The sequence below is a fragment of the Nuphar pumila genome, chromosome 1, assembly GCF_984573655.1.
Source record: "Nuphar pumila chromosome 1, dmNupPumi1.hap1.1, whole genome shotgun sequence".
Lineage (NCBI taxonomy): Eukaryota > Viridiplantae > Streptophyta > Magnoliopsida > Nymphaeales > Nymphaeaceae > Nuphar > Nuphar pumila.
The window spans coordinates 38,874,082-38,895,577 of NC_143249.1; the positions used below are offsets into that span (position 1 = coordinate 38,874,082).

The following is a 21,496-nucleotide window of genomic DNA, read 5'->3' on the forward strand; positions in this document are numbered from 1 at the left end:
TCTAATGATTCCGAGAACTCCTAAATCGACCCACCTAGGAGCACACATGAACTAGCTTACCACATGTAAGGTAATATCTGGTGTAGTGATGGTCAAGTAGATCAAACTGCCCACAAATTGTCTATATAAAGAAGGGTCATCCAACAATTTTTCATTATCATGCCTTAATTTAGCATTTGGCTCTATAGCAGTATCAACATTCTTACGATCATCCGTCAATCTGGCCTTAGTTTTGAGTTCAACTGCATACTTGTGTTGAGTCAAAAGATATCCTCTCTTAGCATGAGCAACTTCAACTTTCCTAGGTTCTTCATCTCAAACACATGAGCAAGTTTTCTCTTTATATTAGAAATAATTAGTAGATCATCATCTACACAATAGCAATAGACAATGGTCAACATTAGATGAGTCTGGATCATGAAAGGTGTCTAAAACCAAGACTTTTCATCATTGCATACATTGAACTTTTCGTTTTAACTTATATAAGGTTGTGTTGAACCTGCAAACTCTATCCTTCTAATCTATGACTCCTTCCAACAACTCTATATAGACTTCCTCCTTAAGATCATCATTCAAAAACACATTCTTTATATCTAACTGCTATAAATCTCAACTTTTAAGTGCAATGATTGTCAATAATGTTCTAATCACAGTCATATGTGCCACCGGTGCAAAGGTTTATGCAAAATTTATACCAAACTATTAACTGTAACCTAACCTTTGATCACAAGTCTTACCTTATATCGCTCAATTGTCCCATCAGCTTTAGTTTTTGTTATATACTCATTTGCAGCCAACCACATATTTTTCTTCAAGGAGTTTCACTAAGTCTCAAGCCTTAATTCTTTTGGAAGCATTAAATTTCATACTTATTGCTTGTCAATTTGGATCTACAGCTGTATGTCTGAGGAATGAATTAGAGTAAGGCTTAGTGAGTAGCAAAAAAAAGACTGAAAATAAATTGAGTGGAAGGTAGTCTATTCTCCCTTTCTACTTCAGTATTTTCAGGAAAATGAATTAGAAAAGAGAAATCTAAATCATTCTTATTCTCTTCTTTTTCCAAACAATAATATGGTCGGCCTTCAACAAATTCCACATGTCTAGATATCTATATTCTCTTTGATACTAAATCATAGTATCATTTAGAAGCAACATTTTATAAATCTTGGTGACAATTTATCCCTTTGATGAAGAGTAACAAATACTCCCAAATATTCTTATAGTCATAATCAGGCAATGTAATTTCTCAAAGGGAGTCATTTTTTTCAAAATACTTGATGGCATATGATTGATCAAATACACAACTCCCCCAGCTTCATCCCAATATTTTTGGGGTATACAACTAGCAAACCTAAGAGCTTGGGTGGTTTCAAGTATGTGCATATTTTTCTTTCCACTACACCAGTCTACTCAGGGGTATAAGTGCAAGATTTTTTATGTATAATTCTCATTTCACATAACATACCTTGAAATGTATGACTAATGTACTCTCCACTTGAATTCGACTGCAAGTTTTTAATTCTGGTACAAAATTGTGTTTCAACATTAATACAATTTAAAAAAAAATAGATAAATCACTTTTGCATTTCATAAAATATATCCAAATAAATCTAGTACAATCTTCTATTAAGATGATAAAATAGGTGAAACCCCTTTTAGACCCCATAAGAAAAGGCCTCTAAACATCATCAGTGTACAGGATCAAAGGAACTACTAGACTCAATTTCATTAGACACAAAAGGAAGGGCACAACTCTTAACCAGTTTACAATTCTTACAATATTTAACTTGGTCATACTCTAAAGATACAAACTTCCCTTAAATACCATGAGACATAATACACTGTAACCCAGAACTCAAAATATGTCCTAACCGATGAGGCCATAAAATAGTAGGATCTAAAAACGCAACACCAAGACTCGACTTCATCACCCTCTGTGGCTTTATATCAAAGTGGTCCACATAGAAGAGGTGTCTCCTACTCTCAGTCTCAATCTTCCTCTTTGTAGACCGATCACATAACAATCAACAGGGGTAAAAATAATGGAGATTAATTTCATAACAAAGGAAGGAACAATGTAGAAATATTCAATTTGTTTTTGGAATCATAAGTTGTGATAAAATCAATCTTTGATATATTCATTATAGACCTATTGACAATGTGAAATGCTCCACTACATGGTCTACAATTGGTTAACAAAGAGTCATCAGCAGTCATAAGACATGAAGCCCTAGAGTCTATTAACTAACCTGAATGTAGGTTAAGAATACTTGTAAAAGCACCACCAATAGTAGAGAAAGCATGAGAAGATTGAACAAAAGGAGAGGCAGCTATAATGGATGACTGAGCCAAGAGCTAACAAATTTGTTGCATCTCTTCCAATAACTAAGAGTGAGTAGCATATTGTGAACCAAAAGAGGTAGCTATAATTAAAGAGATTGTCTCCTCCCAACCTGAAGTTATCTCACCGCCTAAACCACCGACAGCAGTAGATGTACTAGATGCTACTCAAAACTTCTTAAGAGTTGGCATGTATTCTTCATATGCCTCAATTCTTTACAGTAGCAGTATCTCACTCCACTCATGTTGCCTCTATATGTCCCAATTGAACCCGTACGCTCAGAAAAGGTCTGAGTGAGGATAGGTAGAGAGAGAGAGAGCAGATAATGTGATCTGTCATCTTCACCATCCATTGCTTCATCATGGTCCTTGTGTACATTGTGGACGGTGAGGATGACAAATCCTGCTCTCATGTAGAGAGGCTCTTAGTATGGTATTTCTCACGTTGTTGTACTCAGGTCACAAAGCCATCAACAATTCAATAACATGTGTCCTCTATTTAGCCTTACTACCCATTTCCAAGTACTCCCTACAATCTTTGCCTTTGGTATACCTTTTATTAGTCCCAATTAATGCAAGGGAGTCTCACACTTGTTGAATTTCACAAAAAAAAATCTCAATGGACTTGTTTTTCAGACTAAGAGCTCTAAGCTCTTGCGTTAACTGATATTCTCTTACCCAATTCTCTTATACACTTGTTCCAAAAAAGCTCATGCATCCTTTGCATCTTGGAATTTGAAAGGATAGATAGCAATGTGTTGCGCCAATCATCCCAATATCCATGACTTTACCTTTGCATTGTTCATTCTCCGCTCTTTCATCAATTTATCTGCTTAGGCTTCTTACTCGTACCATCAAAGTACCCTCTAAGCCTGCATCTTTTAACATTGTCATCATAAAGTCAGCCCAATAGGCATAATTACTTCCATCTAGCTTTACAGGAATCAGCTGTATAGGCTCACTTTTCTACATGGCCTCATTTCACTTCACGCCACCACACAATTCATAATAAGCACAGGAAACCACAAATCTGAAGCAACAAACAAGTAATAGCGCAGAGAATATGATAAAAAAAATAGGTGCAGCAACAACCAAGCTAGGCCAACACAACAACAAAGGCCAAAACAATGTTGCAGCCACCGAATTCTTACTTGAAATCTTTACTTAACACTACCACACACTCACAATAGTGCAGGAAAATAACAATCTGAAGTAACAACCAGATAATAGTACCGTAAAAGTGATCAAAATAGGTGCAGCACCAAACAACTAGGCCAAACATATAGCCCACCTATTTCTTACTTGAAAAATCCTCAAAACTCTCCAAATCTATGTCTAATCCACACCAAGTTTGATTTCAATTTTTTCTAATGCAAAAACAACCCAAGCAATACCAATCTCACTCTTTAAAACCCCAAAATATGGACAGAATCAACAGATTCCAAATCCGTCCAAATATGCACCTTAAAATCCAGAAATTCTCAAATAATCCACTAAAAATCCAAAACTTGCTCAAATCATATGAGATTTGCTTCAAAAATCTCCTAAAATCACAAACTAATTGATGCTCATGTCAACTTAACCCCAGCCACCACAGCCCAGTCGTCGGGTTGGATGATGATAGCAGCACCCCAATGACGAGCTTCACATTTGGGTTGAATCTGCTGCACAAGAGATGCTTCTCCTCCTCTCATTTGTTTTTTAAAGCCAAGCTGGGTTTAGACAGACCCCACCAGTTATTATTTAATGTACCACTAGGATTTGAATCTGCAATGTCTCACCACAAGAGGCGTGCACTGACAGCTCCTACCAACCACGAGGAACCCCCATTGGTTCTCCTCCTCTCTTTTACCATAATCAATCTCCTTGCTGCAAAAATAGCTTTGATACCATATTAGCACAAGAGAGAGAAGGAGAGAAGAAAACCATTTTCATTAAGTAAAAAACGCAAAAGATAAAACTCATAAAGAGGTTGCCCGCCTTATTACAATTTTTTTCTGAACTAAAATGCCCTAATAACTGACATAGTTACACCATAAACATGTATATGAAAACTGGACTAATTTGACCATGAAAATATATACAACATCGACTCTATTACTACACTATAAGTACATGACATTAAGCACGGTTTGATTGCTACAGATCGCACCTTGGGTCATGTCATTCCAACATAAAACATGTACTTTGGAGTTGTAAAATTTTCTGATCATAACTCTTCAAAAAATGTTAATCATAGGTGCAAGCTTTGTCTAGTCAATCTAACCCTATAGTCACATTCAGTATGTTTTGTTATTTACAGATTTCACCTTAGATCATGTGATTTTGACATATAAACACGCTTTTTGAGACGTTAAATCTTGGTGCACCATGAGCCGTAGATTTTTCAAACCTGCTAAAAATGTAAAAATCACAACATAAAATATGTATTCCACTAAATAAACCATGTAGTTCACATCAAAGGTTTAGATCTAAAAAAAATCAAAATGTAGAAAATATGGTGAATACTACTAGATTATACGTATAGTTGACTCAGCAAATATTTACACTATCAATTGGAAGGAGACTATCAATTGGAAGGTGCAAAAAGGCTTCAGGTGCCATCCTTTACCGCATGGCAACTTATTCATAACCACCAATACATCATGCAAATTAGAAACACATTGGTTCAAGAAGCACAGCTAAATTCCCACCATGAACATATCATGTAAGACATTGGTTCAAGAACCACAGTTAAATCTATCTGTAGAAACTAGTTCCGAACTTTAACTGTGCGTTATAGTTTACATCCATAATAGCATCTGCATGAGCTACATACGTTCAAAAGGTGGCATAGAACTATGTCAAGGCAATGAACTAGGATGCCCCAGCAACAACTAATCCCCTCCCTACCTATCAGAAAAGAAGTCCGAACTTTTCACTTAATTGAGAAGAACAATTTAGCTGCAACTACAGTGAAAATATGTGCCAGTTATTGTATAACATCTTAGCCACTGCCAGCAGAGGCAATTGCCATTAATACAATTACAGACATTAACTTCTCGATAAGATTAGCCAAAATGGGTGATCCTCTTCAGTGCATCAACCATTTCTATAACAGCATTCCACCAGTAAGAAGGAATCGAGTAAGAATATGTAACATGAACTATAGAGTGACAGAACTAATTCTGATTTGAAGTTTGGTGTGTATCGTCTCCCCGATTTTGATTAGCAGCAGAAAGCATCTCCATCAAAGATCTCAAGGAACCTGCCACCTGCTCTGGTCCCTCAAAATTCAAGTTTATGTTTCCACCCATCCTTATCTCGGGGTTGGCGGCCATGCCATCAAGGTTGCCATCTTCCTCTGTCTGGCCACCAGAATGTTGGCCATGAAATGCATTTGTAGCCATGTTCATAAAGATGTTAGCAAAATCAGAAGGAAGAGAAGCACCGAACGGGACTGAAGTGAAGGATGCAGTGTGTCCCCTTGAATTTGATGATTGGCTATCGGGGTCTTGGTTCCCATTGGGCACAGCATTCTGTATGCAAAACCTTGTCTTCAAGATGAATTTAGAAATGCCAAATAGATGTCATCTATAGCTACTCATTAAACTAAAATGAATTATTTCACAATATTGATGTTTTCAGTAAAACAACAAGAATTTGGACGACAAACAAAATACAGATTGCTTTGCACTCCATCTACATCATATTATATTAAGCACAAATTAAACCATGAAATGTTGATTGCCACATACTAATGACAAACCCAGGAAATGCATAAAAATCTGCTTACCAGTGTAGGAGGAAAAAAACAGTCGTTCATCACAGGTTCTTGCTAATTCCAAGAATTTGAAGTATAATCATAGTTGCTTCTTAGGCCTCAAACCCATATAAAATGTTCCCATGGAAGAACATGTTGAATGCGTTTTTGCTTCCCTTTTCAAGTTAAAAACGTTGAAATAGCATGGTTGTTAAAATTTTTCATGTTAACCAGTTGTTTGTGCAAGATGAGCTCATCCATGAAATGTCTTATATATGCTAACCACTAGGCCAAAAATACTAGCTGGAGGAAAAACCCAAAAATCATGCTAACAATTGCTCAAACTGCAATACCTGCCATAGGAGTTTTAAGAGTCAACCCATGTAGAGTTGGATGAGGCAGTTTTTTTTATATAAGCTGTAGCAAACCATTAGTTTGAGCCTTAGGGATACCAAAACTGAAGTCTTATCATCATGCTTATCCATATTCTGCGTGAAGCTTTGATCATGTGCAAGACGATCGATAACTTATCCACCAATGTAGAGTACATCTACTTCTTTGGGTGGAATTGACCATAAAGAGCAGCAAATAGCAGAGCACTCAGTTCTTGGTTTGAGAGCAAAAACCAAGGTCACTGGAAAAGGAAAAGGAACAAAAGCATGATGTGAGAAGAAGCAAGGATCTTTTGTGTTCTCGTAGAGGGAGTAAGATGTGACTAGGAAGACTCAAAGAACTGGCATGGGAAGATTTTAAAGTTTGGAAGTAAAAGGGTTAACATTGTTGTAAAATAGGATACTACCAATACAACCAAGACTAGTAGGCAAATTCTCACATTTGGAAATGTAAATTATATGTTTAGAAATGTTCTGCATTGGACTCTTGACACATCTATCTTGTCAGAGGACCTAGATATGTAACTAAAGATATCATCACACCACCTTCCGTAGAAATAGTTGATGCTGCATAGCATATAGCTATCCTCATAGAACTGATTGGTTTGTGCATTGGATTAAAAAAAGGAGGCACTGTAGATATTTTGTTCTCTATTATACAGCCACAAAATTGGACTATATTTGCATCAGATACAAAAACGAAAGATGCAGACATGTTTTGAAAAGCTTCCATCCAAAAACTTTTGTCCCAACTCTTGTATATATACATAAACTGCCTTTCTATATGTCAGCCACTTTTGATTCATTGTGTTCCTACATGAGAGTAGTATACGAGCAGTAGTTTTGGCAGTTTATATTCCTTATTAAGCCATGCAAGAGGGGGGGATTGGGGGCGGGTGGTTGTGCGCATGTGTCCATGTGTGTATACATATGTATGCAAACATGCAAGGGTTCTTGCATCATTTTATCTGTTAAATTACAATCAGTTAATGGACTTGGGTAAAAGTATTGCCCTCTTGGCATCAGCTTAGATATTCCAAAATAGGTAATGTGTTCACATGTTTTTCACTAGTCTTCTCTTTTTTTTCTTTTACAATAGGAGTTGTTGATATTGTTATTGTTGTTGTTGTAGCTATATTTCAACTCAAAATTAGGAAAAAGAAAGGAAACAACATAACTATGATGACTAATCAAGCACAAATGATCCTCTCCATGGTTCATTTCCTCAAGGTCTCCACAAGAGGGTCATCCCAAATGGAAACCTAACAAAAATGAATGCCCATACCCTAGATCCAATGACATTTACACTTAAATGTTATGATTAGCTCTGGTCCCTATCAACAGTCGCACTAAATTAGACGAAATGTAATATAATTAAAGGTTTTAGCTGTAGGACCATGACTTGGAAAGAAAATGTCCAATTCAGATGAAGCATTTTTCCTTGATGCAAAAATCCCTCTTTCACCACTGAATCCATACATACCTGGCAATAAGTTGCATCATTATTCATTTAAATTAATGAAAACCACAATCATGTCTCTAAACAGTTTCATTTCTCTTGACATGGTACCAGAGTTGCATGTTACTTAGGAACATGATATAAACATTAATAATTGATTTTATCAGAACAAAGAAATTAGCAGCCAATTCCCCCTTTTTATGCCCTATTACAGCCATCTCCATAAGATCCCCATTTCATCGATTATCTCTAGTCTCTACCAATACTCAACCATAGAAGCAATATTATAAATACCAAATAATATCAAATGGTATAAACAACAGGACACGGTCATTAATACCAGAAAGTCAAGTGTGCCATGCCATATTTACCCACATCATACTATGCTGTAGTCTATCATACATCATATGGTACAATACACATTTACACTAGTTCATATATCAGCAAAACCAAGCTTTTCCAACAAGATTTTTCTCATTTTGCTAGTGGTGGAGTTTCTACCACTCAAGTCCATAATCTGTATATGTTGAGATTTTCTGAGTTTTTTCTAACTCTTTTATTCCCCAGGTTAATCTTGATGTCACAATCTAGATATTTCCAGTTCTATAAAGAAAAGGTCTTGGTTTCTTTTAGATTGCTTAAGATTGCAAAATCTGTGTTTGCATGGTCAACAAGCATGTTTAATGAGATTCCTTATAAATGGAAGTGTAAAACATTCTTAAACCAGGGATCAAGATCCTGAATATTGTCACCAAAATGAAGAAATACAACCCTCCGAGGCAATATCTTTCCCATTGTTTCTTTTTCTTTTGTTTCATGTCTGTTTCAGCTTAGAAGATGATCTATCTATCTTGGATCTGGATGTCTAACAAAATGAATATTTCAAGGTAGATTTAGCTATTTTTCTGGATCAATATTTTCCATTCATTATCTTGATGTTAAATGATCTTTCTATGTTTTCAATTTTATATCTTTTACTTTTTAATCTACAGAATCTACTTTTTATCATTTTATACAGTGTAATATGACTTGGTATGCATCTTTGATTTGATTCATAGGTGTGACGAATACACTTTGTCACCCATCGAAGAAAAATGAAAAAACTCTACGTATGAAAAGTACTGACAGTGTTACGATCTAACTGCTGAAAAAATACAAGGATGGATGAAACTCATATAAACATTACTGCTGAGAAAATACTATCTGGAAAAGCATAAAAAGAAAAAAAAATTATTTAGCATCGTTCCACACTGTAAAACACATCCAAAGCTCAAAAAAAAATCAAAGCAACATCAACATCAATAGGGGACTTTGAAGCTACCTGATTGTTTACATTTCTATCAAGTTCTTCCTTCAGTTTTTGTTCTGCCACCTAGATAACACACACACACGTCAATCTCCAAATAAAAATAGTGATATAAATCAATAAACACTTATAAGGTTGTATTCTACAAAAGGATGGATACAGACCGTAATGTTCTCACGAATGGAACTGCTAGTAGGATCCAGTTGCAGAGCTGCACAGATTAAAAAGAAAAAGAAAAATACAATCCCATCAATGCCTACCATTTCAACATATGTGATGTTCCAGGTAAAGCAATATTACATTTCCACAACTTGCTTGCTTAACAAAAATAGCAATTTTTATAGCAAAATATCATCAATCACGAACCAGAACTGCTCTGAAAGCATTAAACATAGAGAAAATTGGCTGACTTTAAACAGATTTTTCAGATAACATCACTGGCACAAACTGAAATCTACTTTTTTTTATTATACATTATGTAATCATTGTCAGTTCTACCCTCAGGTACATCTGTGGTTTAAGACAAATGAAAGATACTGCTTCCTCAACCTAAGGGAAACCAAAACTCACAAGTTGTAAGCTATGTCACATAGACATAGATATGGATGCAAGACGAGTTTTGTAGAAGCAAATCAGAAATTACATTTGGAATCATCAATTCATGTAAGCAAACAGGTCAAATGACAAAATGTGAAGCAGGTAATTCAACATAAACTTTTTGTACTAAGTGCTCATAATAGAAGACATTGATGACAGCCTTATGTTTCCTTGTCATTCATGAAAAAAAAACACATAACTTTGATCTATAAAACAAATTACTCATTATAATTAGGCAAGCTATCCTATCAGATTAGCTGTTCACTAACCTTTTATAAATCCTTGGGAAATTGCATCACTATAATTTCCTTGTGCATAGTATGCAAGGCCAAGGCGGCTATATGCTTTGCTGTAGTTTTGATCAATAGAAATTGATTTGTTACAGTCATCAATGGCCTCAGGATATTTTTGAATCTGAGTGTATGCTGCTGCCCTGAATAACAGAAATATAGACCTCAAAGAAATCATAAACACTAAAACAATAAGAAATAAAGCATCATCCTTCAACTTTAAAAGCTACAGAGAAAAAAAGAAAGTGACAGATAGACCTGAATGAACAAATACTTAAGCTCAATGTAAAACAGAACACAATCTAAGCAGATAAAAAACCAAAATGAAGTTTCAGCAGGCAAATTGGAAAAATGAGAGCAATGAATATACAATTAATAAATTTAGCTTCAGATAAAGGGACAGATTTAACATTCCAACATCACATCATCAATGGGGGAACCTGTTAAATTTTGTAACTAACCATATAATGTAATATATATATTTTATATATATAAGGTAATACATATACATATATTAATATATATATATGTATATGTATCTACTTATTATATATATAAAATATATATTTCTATTTGTTTAGTCGTAGGGGTAGTTTAGTCTTTTTCTCTGTTTTACGCACATTCACTTTATGAATGTGATTGTAAATTTATTTTATTTTTCTTTCTTTTTCATTTTTTATTTCTTTTATTTAAAGTACCAAAAGGTACCTTGGGGGGCCCACTCAAATAGACGTTGGGCCCCTCCAACGGTCACATTTGTGACCGTTGGAGGGGCTCCAACGTCTATGAGTGGAGCCCCTCCAAGGCCCCCTTTGTGTTGTTATAAATAGGGGCTCTCCCCTTTGTATTTTCTCATGGCTTTGAGTCAAAGCCCAAGTGCTCAATAAAGTGATTCCATTATTTTTATGCCTTTGTGCATTTGTGAGTTTTTGTGAGTTGTGCTTTTGTGCACAAGTGTCCTAAAGTGTTCTTATTGTGCTTTTGTGCCGGGTTTATTATCAAGAATATTAAGGTCTTGATCTTAGTATCTTGTCGGAGATACTTTTACATGGTATCAGAGCCTCGTTGAAGAAGGAGGTGTGAAAATATCTCAAAAAAGAGATAAAGTGTGCGATAAGCACAACACCACCAATGTGCACAAATGCACAAGAACACTTAGAACAAATGTACACGAATGTACAATAAAGAAACTCAAATGCACAAAGGCATACAAAATATAAAGAATTTTATTGAGAAGAATGGAGAACAAAAGCTCCAAGAAGTGAGTTTTACAAGGGGGGAACTCCCCTATTTATAAGAGGAAAAGGAGCCTTGGAGGGGCTCCACTAGCTGTTGGAGCCCCTCCAACGGTTAGAATTCTAACCGTTGGAGAGGCTCAACAGCTAGTGTTGAGCCCCCTCCAAGTTGACTTTGAGTCAACAAAAAGAAATAAATAAAAAATGAAAAGAAAAAAAGAAAAAGAAGAAAAAGTAAAAATACAAAAAATATTACAACATATTCATAATTATGAATATGCGCAAAAGGAAGGGAAATGACTAAAATACCCTTGCGGGTTTTACAAGAAAAAAAAGAAACATATATATTTACATATATATATATATATATATATATATATATATAAAGATAGATACATATACATCATGTATATATGTATATGTATCTCTCTTTATATATATATGTAAATATTTACATAAGAGAGATACATTTTAACACCTTCCCTCAAACTTAGGGCACAATGACCGAAAGTTTGCTAAGGAGAAAGTTGAATCTTGGAGAGCAAAGCGCCTTGGTGAAGAAATCTGCCAACTGATATTCTGAAGTCACATAAGGAAGATCGATGACTTTTTGTAGATATGCCTCTCTGACATAATGGCAGTCCATCTCAATATGCTTTGTCCGCTCATGAAAAGTGTGATTCTTAGCAATATAGATTGCACTCTTATTATCACAACACAACTTTGTGGGTTCTTGAATTGGAATGCCCATGTCTTGCAGCAATTGATGAATCCAGACAAACTACATAGTTGTAGAAGTCATGGCTCGATATTCTGCTTCGGTGGACGATAGAGACACCTTCTGTTGTTTTTTACATCTCCATGAGATCAGGGATTCACCTAAAAAAATGCAAAAGCCTGTAGTAGAGTGACGATTATTTGGATCACCTCCCCAATCAGAGTCAGTATATGCAATTAAATTTAACTCAGAAGATGAGGAAAGGAAAAGTCCCTTGTTTAAAGTTCCCTTTATGTATCTGACAACTCGGAGAACGGCATTCATATGAACGGATGTTGGAGCATGCTGAAATTGGCTTGCAGTATGCACGGCATGAGAGATGTCCGGTCTTGTGATGCTAAGATACATTAGAGATCCCACAAGTTGCCGGTAGGGGGTAGGATCCTCCAAAGGTTTTGTAATGAAATATGCGGAAAAGAAAAGTATGTCCTACAATGGACATTCACATATAGAAATCAAAGAACAAGTCCAAAAGAGGACATACACAAAAGCCAATAATGGCTAGAAAGCATGAAATCTTATAAATGCACTAAAGGGCTTGAAGAAGCCACACCTTACAAAGGGGGAGACCCCACTTATTTATAGGCAAGAGAGGAGTGAGGGAGGATTAGAGAAAAGCAAGAGAGAGGGACCATTGGGAGTCCAAACAAGGAGTCGTTGGGCTCCCAACGGTCACAATTGTGACCGTTGGGGGCCCAACGACTCTTTGTTGGGGCCCCCAATGGCTTTGCATTAAATGCACAAAAAGGAACAAAAAAAGACAAAAAAAGAAAAAGGAAAAAATAGAAAAAGAAAAAGGAAAAAGGAAGAAAAAGAAAAAAGACTAAAATGCCCCTATTGGGTGAGATTACAGAACTACCCCTTATCGGGTAGTGAATGATAAATATATATATATATATATATATTTTAACACCCTCCCTCAAGCTTTACGGGGATACAACGGAAAGCTTGTTGAGAAGAAACATGAAACGAGGAGCAGCAAGAGCTTTGGTGAAGAAGTCCACCAACTGGTACTCGGATGTGACGTAGGGCAGTGCTATGGTTCCTTTTAGGTATTCATCTCGAACATAGTGGCAGTCCATCTCAATGTGTTTAGTACGCTCATGGAAGGTGTGATTGCTTGCAATATAGATAGCACTCTTGTTATCGCAACACATCTTCGAAGGAATTGAGATGACGATGCCCATATCACAGAGGAGACTTCTAAACTACACAAGCTCCATGGTTGTAGTGGTCATTGCACGATATTCCGCTTCAGTTGAGGACAATGATACTTTATGTTGCTTCTTGCATCTCCAAGAAATCATAGAGTCACCTAAGAAAACACAAAAACCAGTGGTTGAGACTCTATCATTGGGATTTCCTCCCCAATCAGCATCTGTATAAGCAATTAAATCAAGGGATGATGAGGAGGAAAGAAAAACTCCCTTAGTTATGGTGTTTTTAATATATCTGACAATCCTTAAGACTGCACTCATGTGCACAGTTGTAGGAGCATGTTGAAACTGACTGACGGAGTGAACGGCATGAGCTATATCTGGCCGAGTGATGGATAAGTATGTCAGAGACCCAACGAGTTGACGATAGGGAGTAGGATTCTCGAGAAGTGTCGCATCTTCCAGCCTGAGCTTTGCATTGATAACCTCAGGGGTTTCTGTCTTCTTATCATCCGAAATTCCAGACTTGGCACAAATGTCAGCAGCAAGTTTCATTTGAGAGAGAATATACCCCCGGGGAGAGTATGCAACTTCAATACCTAGAAAATATCTTAAGAAACCAAGGTCAGACATGTCAAAATTTTCTTTTAAAATTTTCTTAATCTCATGGATTCCTTGCTCATCACTTCCAGTGATGATCATATCATCAACATATAGTAGTAAAATAACTACAGAAGACCCTGCACTTTTCACAAACAACGCAGTGTCAGTATAACATGAACGAAAATTTAAGCTAGTCATTACATTGCTAAATCTGTCATGCCATGCTTTCGGAGCTTGTTTTAACTCATATAGTGCCTTTTTTAGTTTAAGAATTTTGTTTTCACCAATAGATACTCCAGGTGGAGGATCCATATAGACCTCTTCACTTAGTTCACCATTAAGAAATGCGTTCTTAACATCCAATTGATAGATAGGCCATTTTTTAACGGATGCAACCGCAATAAGAGTCCTAACACTAGTCATTCTAGCTACAGGAGCGAAGGTTTCTTCATAGTCTATTCCGTACTCTTGAGCATATCCTTTGGCTACCAACCTAGCTTTATAACGTTCTAATGACCCATCACTTTTAGTTTTAATTTTGAAGACCCATCTACATCCAATAGACTTCTTTCCATTGGGTAATGAAGTTATTTCCCAAGTTTTAGCTTTTTCAAAGGCACTAAGTTCTAGTTTCATGGCCTCAACCCATTGAGGAATGTTTTTGGCTTCATTATAGTGTGATGGTTCATGATAAGAATGTAATGTAATTAGGCATGCTCTATATTTGGGTGTTAGGGACTCATAGGAAACAAACCTATTGGGAGGATTGGAGATTCTGCTAGATCTCCTTAAAGAGGTTTCTTCTATGTTAGAACTCTTGAGAATATTTTTCTAAAGCACTTATGAGAATTTCTTGACCACGCCTAGCATAGGTTTGAATTGACCTATTTTCAACATCATTACTTCCATTTTCAACATTACTAAGAGGAGTATCCTCTAAATCATTAGGAACATCCTCTTCGTGAGGAGACACATCTTCTTGAGAGAGAAGATCAAATAAGAAAGCATATTCGCTTTCATCAATATCTTTATTTTTCTCAAAACCGTTCTCATTTTCTAAGAAGGTAACATCTTTGGATACATATAGTTTGTTGCTTTTGGGATCGAAGCATCTAAAGCCTTTTTAATTTTCTCTGTATCCTAAGAACACACATTCGATAGCTTTGGGAGATAACTTATCTCTTTTATGTGTAAGGACAAAACACTTACACCCAAAAATTCTTAATCTATTAAAATCGGGTGTTCTTTCAAAAAGTTTTTCATATGGAGATATATTTTGTAGGGATGAGGATATCATTCTATTTATCAAATAAGTGGAGGTTAAGGCGGCTTCGGCCCAATAGCATTTTGGAATTTCTTTGGAAATAAGGAGAGTCCTAGTGGTTTCCAAGATGTGTTTATACTTTCTCTGGGCTAGACCGTTTTGTTGGGGAGTCCTAGGACATGACCTTTGATGACAAATTTCATTGGTTTCTAAATATTCTTGAAATTCATTTGACAAATATTCTCCACCGGAATCGGATCGAAGAATGGAGATATTAGTTGAAAATTGATTTTTGACAATCATATGAAACTTTTTAAAGAAGTTAAAAACTTCGGATTTTAGGTTGAGAAAATAGATCCACACATATCGAGTGAAATCATCAATGAAAGTAACATAGTAAGAATATCCTCCTTTTGATATGACCGGAGAAGGACCCCAAACATCCGAATGAACTAATTCAAAGGGTCTTTTGGACACAAATGTTCTCTTTGGAAAAGGGGTGGATTTCATTTTACCAAAAATACAACTCTTGCAAACAAAAATGTTTCTTATTACAAAATTTCTTTCCAAAAGGAAAGGAGTACATTTTTTAGAAGCTTGGATGTCCAAGTCTTTGATGCCAAGTTTCTATATTTTTATCTTGGACATGATTACAAAATGAGTTGATGGGAAGTTTCAAATGGTTCATGTAGTAGAGATCTCCCCTCCTATGGCCTTGCCCAATCCGCTTCCCGGACTGGAGATCCTGTATAGAGCAACCCTTGGTTGAGAAGGAGATTTCACATCCATGATCACATATTTGAGAGACGGATAAAAGATTTAAATTAAGTTGAGGTACTACTCTTACATTTGGCACAAAAAAATCTTTTGAAAAGTCTAAGGTTCCAAAACTTTTAACTTGTAAAGAGGTACCATCGGCGGTTGAAACAAAAGAATTTTTGGAGTTGCTACATACATTGGACAGTCCATTTTCAATAGGGGTCATATGAAAAGATGCTCCAGAATCAAGAATCCAAGAGGGCGTACCTGGAGGAGAAGAAGAGGCAATGGCGGCTCCCGAAGTTGATGGCGATTTGAGTAGAATTTGAAGTGCTTCGGATAGTTGAGCAAGGGAAAAGGACTCTTTCCCTTTCATTGGCTCCTCCTTCTTTTGTGGGATTTCTTCAATAATAGCAACTTTTCCTTTTGGAGGTTCATTTATCTTTGGACAATTAGGTCTTATATGACCCGGTTCTTGACAATGGTGGCAAATGGCTTTCCTATAATTGTCATTATAGTTATTTTGCCTCCCAAAATGTGGAGGCTTATATGCTTTCATATGATTGTCGGGCTTAGACACGGCAAGAACTTCATCTCCTCCTTTAATCATGCCAAGACGCGTTTCTTCTTGGCATATTTCGGCTATGGCATCTTCCAATGGAAGTGGTTTGGATCTATGAAGGAGGGAGGACCTAACTTGTTCATATTCGGGCCTAAGCCCATGTAAAAATTGGAAAAAGTGTTCTTTCTCCATTTGCTCTCTTCGCATTTCCACATCTTCACTTGATACCCATTTGGGTTCAAGAAGGGATAGCTCATCCCACAAAGGTCCAAGAGTGCTATAGTAATCTCTTACACTCATTTCACCTTGCTTAATGGTACGGATTTTTTCTTGGATAAAGAATTGACGAGCAAGGTCTTTTTGGGTATACATACCTTTCATAAAGAACCATGCTTCATTGGCTAGGCGAAATTTGGCAATGTTGGCGCAAATCTTTAGCTCCACGTTGTTCATGAACCATGCAAGAATTTTTGCATGCTTACTTTCCCAATCTTCTACCTTGGATTGGTGATCTTCAATAGCCTTCATGCGAGCATTTCCTTCTAAAGCTTTTTCTTTATCACCATCTATTTTTGTAAGTTGAAGTTGAGGTTCCCTAATGGTGCCCATAACATATCCCCAACGCTTTTTACCTTTGAGGTTGTTCTCCATGGCGGCGGCCCACATCATGTAGTTAGTACCATTGAGCTTGAAGGAGAGATCAATCTTTTGTTCTTCTTCCATTATATAATCAAGAATGGAGGACAAACAAGAAGAGAGATAAAGCTAGACAACTAGCAAAAAGAATCAAGAGCACAACCAAGGCTCTGATACCATGTAATGAAATATGCGGAAAAGAAAAGTATGTCCTACAATGGACATTCACACATAGAAATCAAAGAACAAGTCCAAAAGAGGACATACACAAAAGCCAATAATGGCTAGAAAGCATGAAATCTTATAAATGCACTAAAGGGCTTAAAAAAGCCACACCTTACAAAGGGGGAGACCCCACTTATTTATAGGCAAGAGAGGAGTGAGGGAGGATTAGAGAAAAGCAAGAGGGACCATTGGGAGTCCCAACAAGGAGTCGTTGGGCTCCCAACGGTCACAATTGTGACCGTTGGGGGCCCAACGACTCTTTGTTGGGCCCCCCAATGGCTGTGCATTAAATGCACAAAAAGGAACAAAAAAAGACAAAAAAAGAAAAAAGAAAAAATAGAAAAAGAAAAAGGAAAAAGGAAGAAAAAGAAAAAAGACTAAAATGCCCCTATTGGGTGAGATTACAGAACTACCCCTTATCGGGTAGTGAATGATATATATATATATATATATATATATAAATATATATTACATATATTTTAACAGGTTTCCCATCATCGATCTTCATTTTTTATCCCACAATTTCAGGGGTCTCACAGATTTTATCATCAGTAATACCTGATCTGTCAAGAATCTAACAAGCAAGTTTAGTTTGAGACAAAAAATAGCCTCTATGAGAGTAGGCTACCTCGATACCAAGAAAGTAAGTCAGATACCCCAAGTCTGACATTTCAAACCTTTCTTTTAAAGTGGTTTTAATGTTTCTGATGCCCTTTATGTCACTACCTGTTATCAACATATCATCAACATACAACAGTAAAATCACAATTCCTGCATCAAACTTTTTGACGAACAGAGCAATGTCAGTGTAGCATGAGGTAAAACCATTTTGAACCATCACATCATTAAATCGATCATACCAAGCTTTAGGGGCTTGTTTTAAACCATAAAGCGCTTTTTGCAAACGAAGGACTTTCCCGTTTGGTACGTTCATACCAGGAGGAGCATCCATGTAGACTTCTTCATTAAGGTCCCCATTTAGAAAGGCATTTTTAACATCCATTTGGTAAATATTTCATTTTTTAATAGATGCAATGGTGATCAAACACCTAACAGTAACCATTCGTACAACAGGAGCAAAGGTTTCTTCGTAATCGATGTCGTATTCTTGACTATATCCTTTTGCGACAAGACGGGCTTTATATCTTTCGAGAGTGCCATCACTCTTGGTTTTGACTTTAAAAACCCATCTACATCCTATTGTTTTCTTTCCTTTTGGAAGATTTTGAAAAACCCACATTTTGGCTTTGTTGAGGGCTCTAAGTTCGTTGTCCATGGCATCCCTCCACTCTATCATTTCCTTAGCTTCTTTAAAATTTCTAGGTTCTTGATATGAGTGAATGGCACTAAGACATGCCCTATGCTTTGGAGAAAAAGACTCATAGGATATAAATCTAGAAGGATTTTTCCTAGATCTTTCAGTTCTTCGAGAGTGGTTGGAAGATTCACTAAGGTCACTATATTTCTCTATTGCACTTCTAAAAGTTCTTTTATCTCTATGTGTATAGGTAATTGGTTCATTTATCATTTCTTCTTCATCATGAATGGTTTGAGGAATACTTTCACTTATATCCTCATTCTCATTCAATTCATCATCGCTAAAAAAATCTTCATTTCTAGATAATAGTTCAAATAAAAAAGATTAATCGGCATTATCTTCATGAGTTTTGTGTTCTTCAAAACCACTTATGTTTTCTAAAAATGTTACATTTCTTGAAACATATAGTTTATCATTTTTAATATCATAACACCTAAAACCTTTTTGTGTTTCCGAATAACCCAAAAACGCACAAGGAATAGCTTTGGGAGATAATTTATCATTCTTATCAGTGAGAACAAAACATTTACAACCAAAAATTCTTAACCTATTGTAATCGGGTTCTTTTTTATACAAGATTTCATATGGAGATATTTGATTCAAGTTTTTGGATGGAAGTCGGTTTATGAGATAAACCGATGCAAGAGCCGCTTCGGCCCAAAATCTTTTTGGAATTTTTTGAGAGATGAGCAAAGTTCTTGTAGTTTCAATTATGTGTCTATGTTTTCGTTCGGCCAACCCATTTTGTTGAGGAGTTTTGGGACAAGACCTTTGATGAACAATCTCATTATTTTCAATATAACTTTTGAAATCATTTGAGAGATATTCTCCCCCAGAATCGGTTCTAAGAATTTGTAATTTACTATTGAATTGATTTTGTATTAACATGTGAAAAAACTTAAAAGTAGAGAAAACCTCATGTTTATGTTTGAGGAAGTATATCCAACTATACCTTGAGAAATCATCCACATAAATAACATAATACGAAAAACCTCTCTTAGACACAACGGGTGCTGGTCCCCAAACATCCGAATGCACAATTTCAAAAGGCTTTGTTGAAAACATAGTTCTTTGTCCAAAAGGTAAGCTTCTCATTTTACCAAGAATACAATCATTACAATTGAAATTGTCTTTACATAAAGTTTTAGCAAAATGTAAATAAGAAAGCTTGACAATATTTGGATGCCCAAGGCGTTTATGCCAAACATTTATATATTTATGTTGGGCAACATTACAAAAAGAGGTTTTTGGAATTTGAAGAAATTCCATGAGATAAAGATCTCTCTTCCTAGAGTCTTTCCCAATCAACTTCCCGGACTGGCGATCCTGTATCCAACATTTATTTGATGAGAATTTGATATCACACCCATGATCCGATAGTTGAGAGACGGAAAGCAAATTTAAATTTAGTTTTGGTATAAATCTAACTTTAGGAATAGAAAAACCTTGTCTTTCAAAATCACCAATGCCTTTTATTTCAAGAGAAGCTCCATCTGCGGTGGAAACAAAAGAGGGTGACAAATTTTTTGAGTATTTAGAAAGTGCAAAAACATTTGGAGTCATATGAAAGGATGCACCCGAGTCTAAGAGCCAAAGAGTTTTACCGGGAGGAGAGAAGGTGGTCATGGCGGCTCCGGAAACGGATCCCTTGAGGAGTGGTTGAAGAGCTTCCATGATTTGATTAAGAGACAAAGTAGCATGGTTGGAAGTAGATGGACCTTCCTCCTTGGTTGATTGGAAAGTAGTAGACATAGCCACCATCTTCTTCCATTTAGGGCATACCGGTTTAATGTGACCCGGTTCTTTGCAAAAATGACAAATGATCTTACTATAATCTCTTCTTCCATAATGCCCACAATTTTCTCTTCCTCCTTCATTTTTTGTTAAAATGAGAGGGTTTATAGGTTTTAACATTATTCCCCAGTCTTGAGACGGCATAAGCACCCTCATCCTCATCTTTAGAGGGAACGGCCAACACACTTAGATTGGTTTTATTCATTCCCAATCTAGTTTCTTCTCCACTTAATTTGGTAAGCACATCTTCCAATGGAGGAGAAGAGAAAGAAGACAAGAGAGAGGATCTAGTTTGTTCAAACTCGGGTCTAAGCCCATTTAAAAAGTTAAAGAAATGATCCTCTTCTAATTGTTTGGCCCTCAATTCAATAGCCTCACCACTCCATTTAGGTTCTTGGAGAGCAAGCTCATCCCAAATAGTGGATAACTCGGCGAAATACTCTCTAACGGACATTTCTCCTTGTTGAAGGGTTAAAGTCTTCTTTTGGAGATAGTATTTATGGGACAAATCTCTTGAAGTATACATTCTTTCAAGATATTCTCATACTTGATATGCCTTTTTGAACTTTAGAATGTTGGCATTAATTTTGGTCTCAACCGAAGAGAAGAACCATGAGAGTATTTTGTAATTTTTCATTTCCCACTCTTCATGCTTCTTATTGTAATCTTCAAAAGCCTTTTCTCTTTCTTCTTCCTCAAGAACCTTGATCTCCCCTCTCTCAAGGATAGTAATTTTAGGTTCGGGTTCGGGAATAGTTCATTGAACATAACCCCAAAGACCCTTTTCTTTTATATGGGCCTCCATATTCCAGGCCCATACATGATAATTCGTTCCATTTAATTTGAAGCCAAGAGAGAAGTGTGAATCCTTTTCGCCCATTAGAGAGGATACAAAGAGAAATAAATGTGTACCACAATGCAAAATGAGTCTCTTCTTGATGTAGGAAGCTTCTAAAATATAGAATGAAGGACCGAGTCTTCACTCCAACCACCACAACTTAATGGCACGCTTTACGAGGTACTCCAACGAAGAGAGAAA

The 21,496-nt window shown here is 36.3% G+C and overlaps 1 protein-coding gene across 2 annotated transcripts in view; it reads right to left on the reverse strand.

The window, feature by feature from the left end:
• Positions 1-5,055: 5,055 nt before the first annotated feature.
• Positions 5,056-21,496, reverse strand: part of TPR8 (Tetratricopeptide repeat (TPR)-like superfamily protein) — a 60,558-nt gene continuing 44,117 nt past the window's right edge. For both annotated transcript variants that reach the window (XM_089997180.1, XM_089997174.1), the window contains 4 exons: positions 10,106-10,269; positions 9,404-9,450; positions 9,255-9,305; positions 5,056-5,858 (listed from right to left, as the gene is read on the reverse strand). In XM_089997180.1, coding sequence (XP_089853306.1) covers positions 5,502-5,858; positions 9,255-9,305; positions 9,404-9,450; positions 10,106-10,269 — 619 coding nt within the window. In that variant the 3' untranslated portion in view covers positions 5,056-5,501. The remainder of the gene's footprint in view (positions 5,859-9,254; positions 9,306-9,403; positions 9,451-10,105; positions 10,270-21,496) is intronic.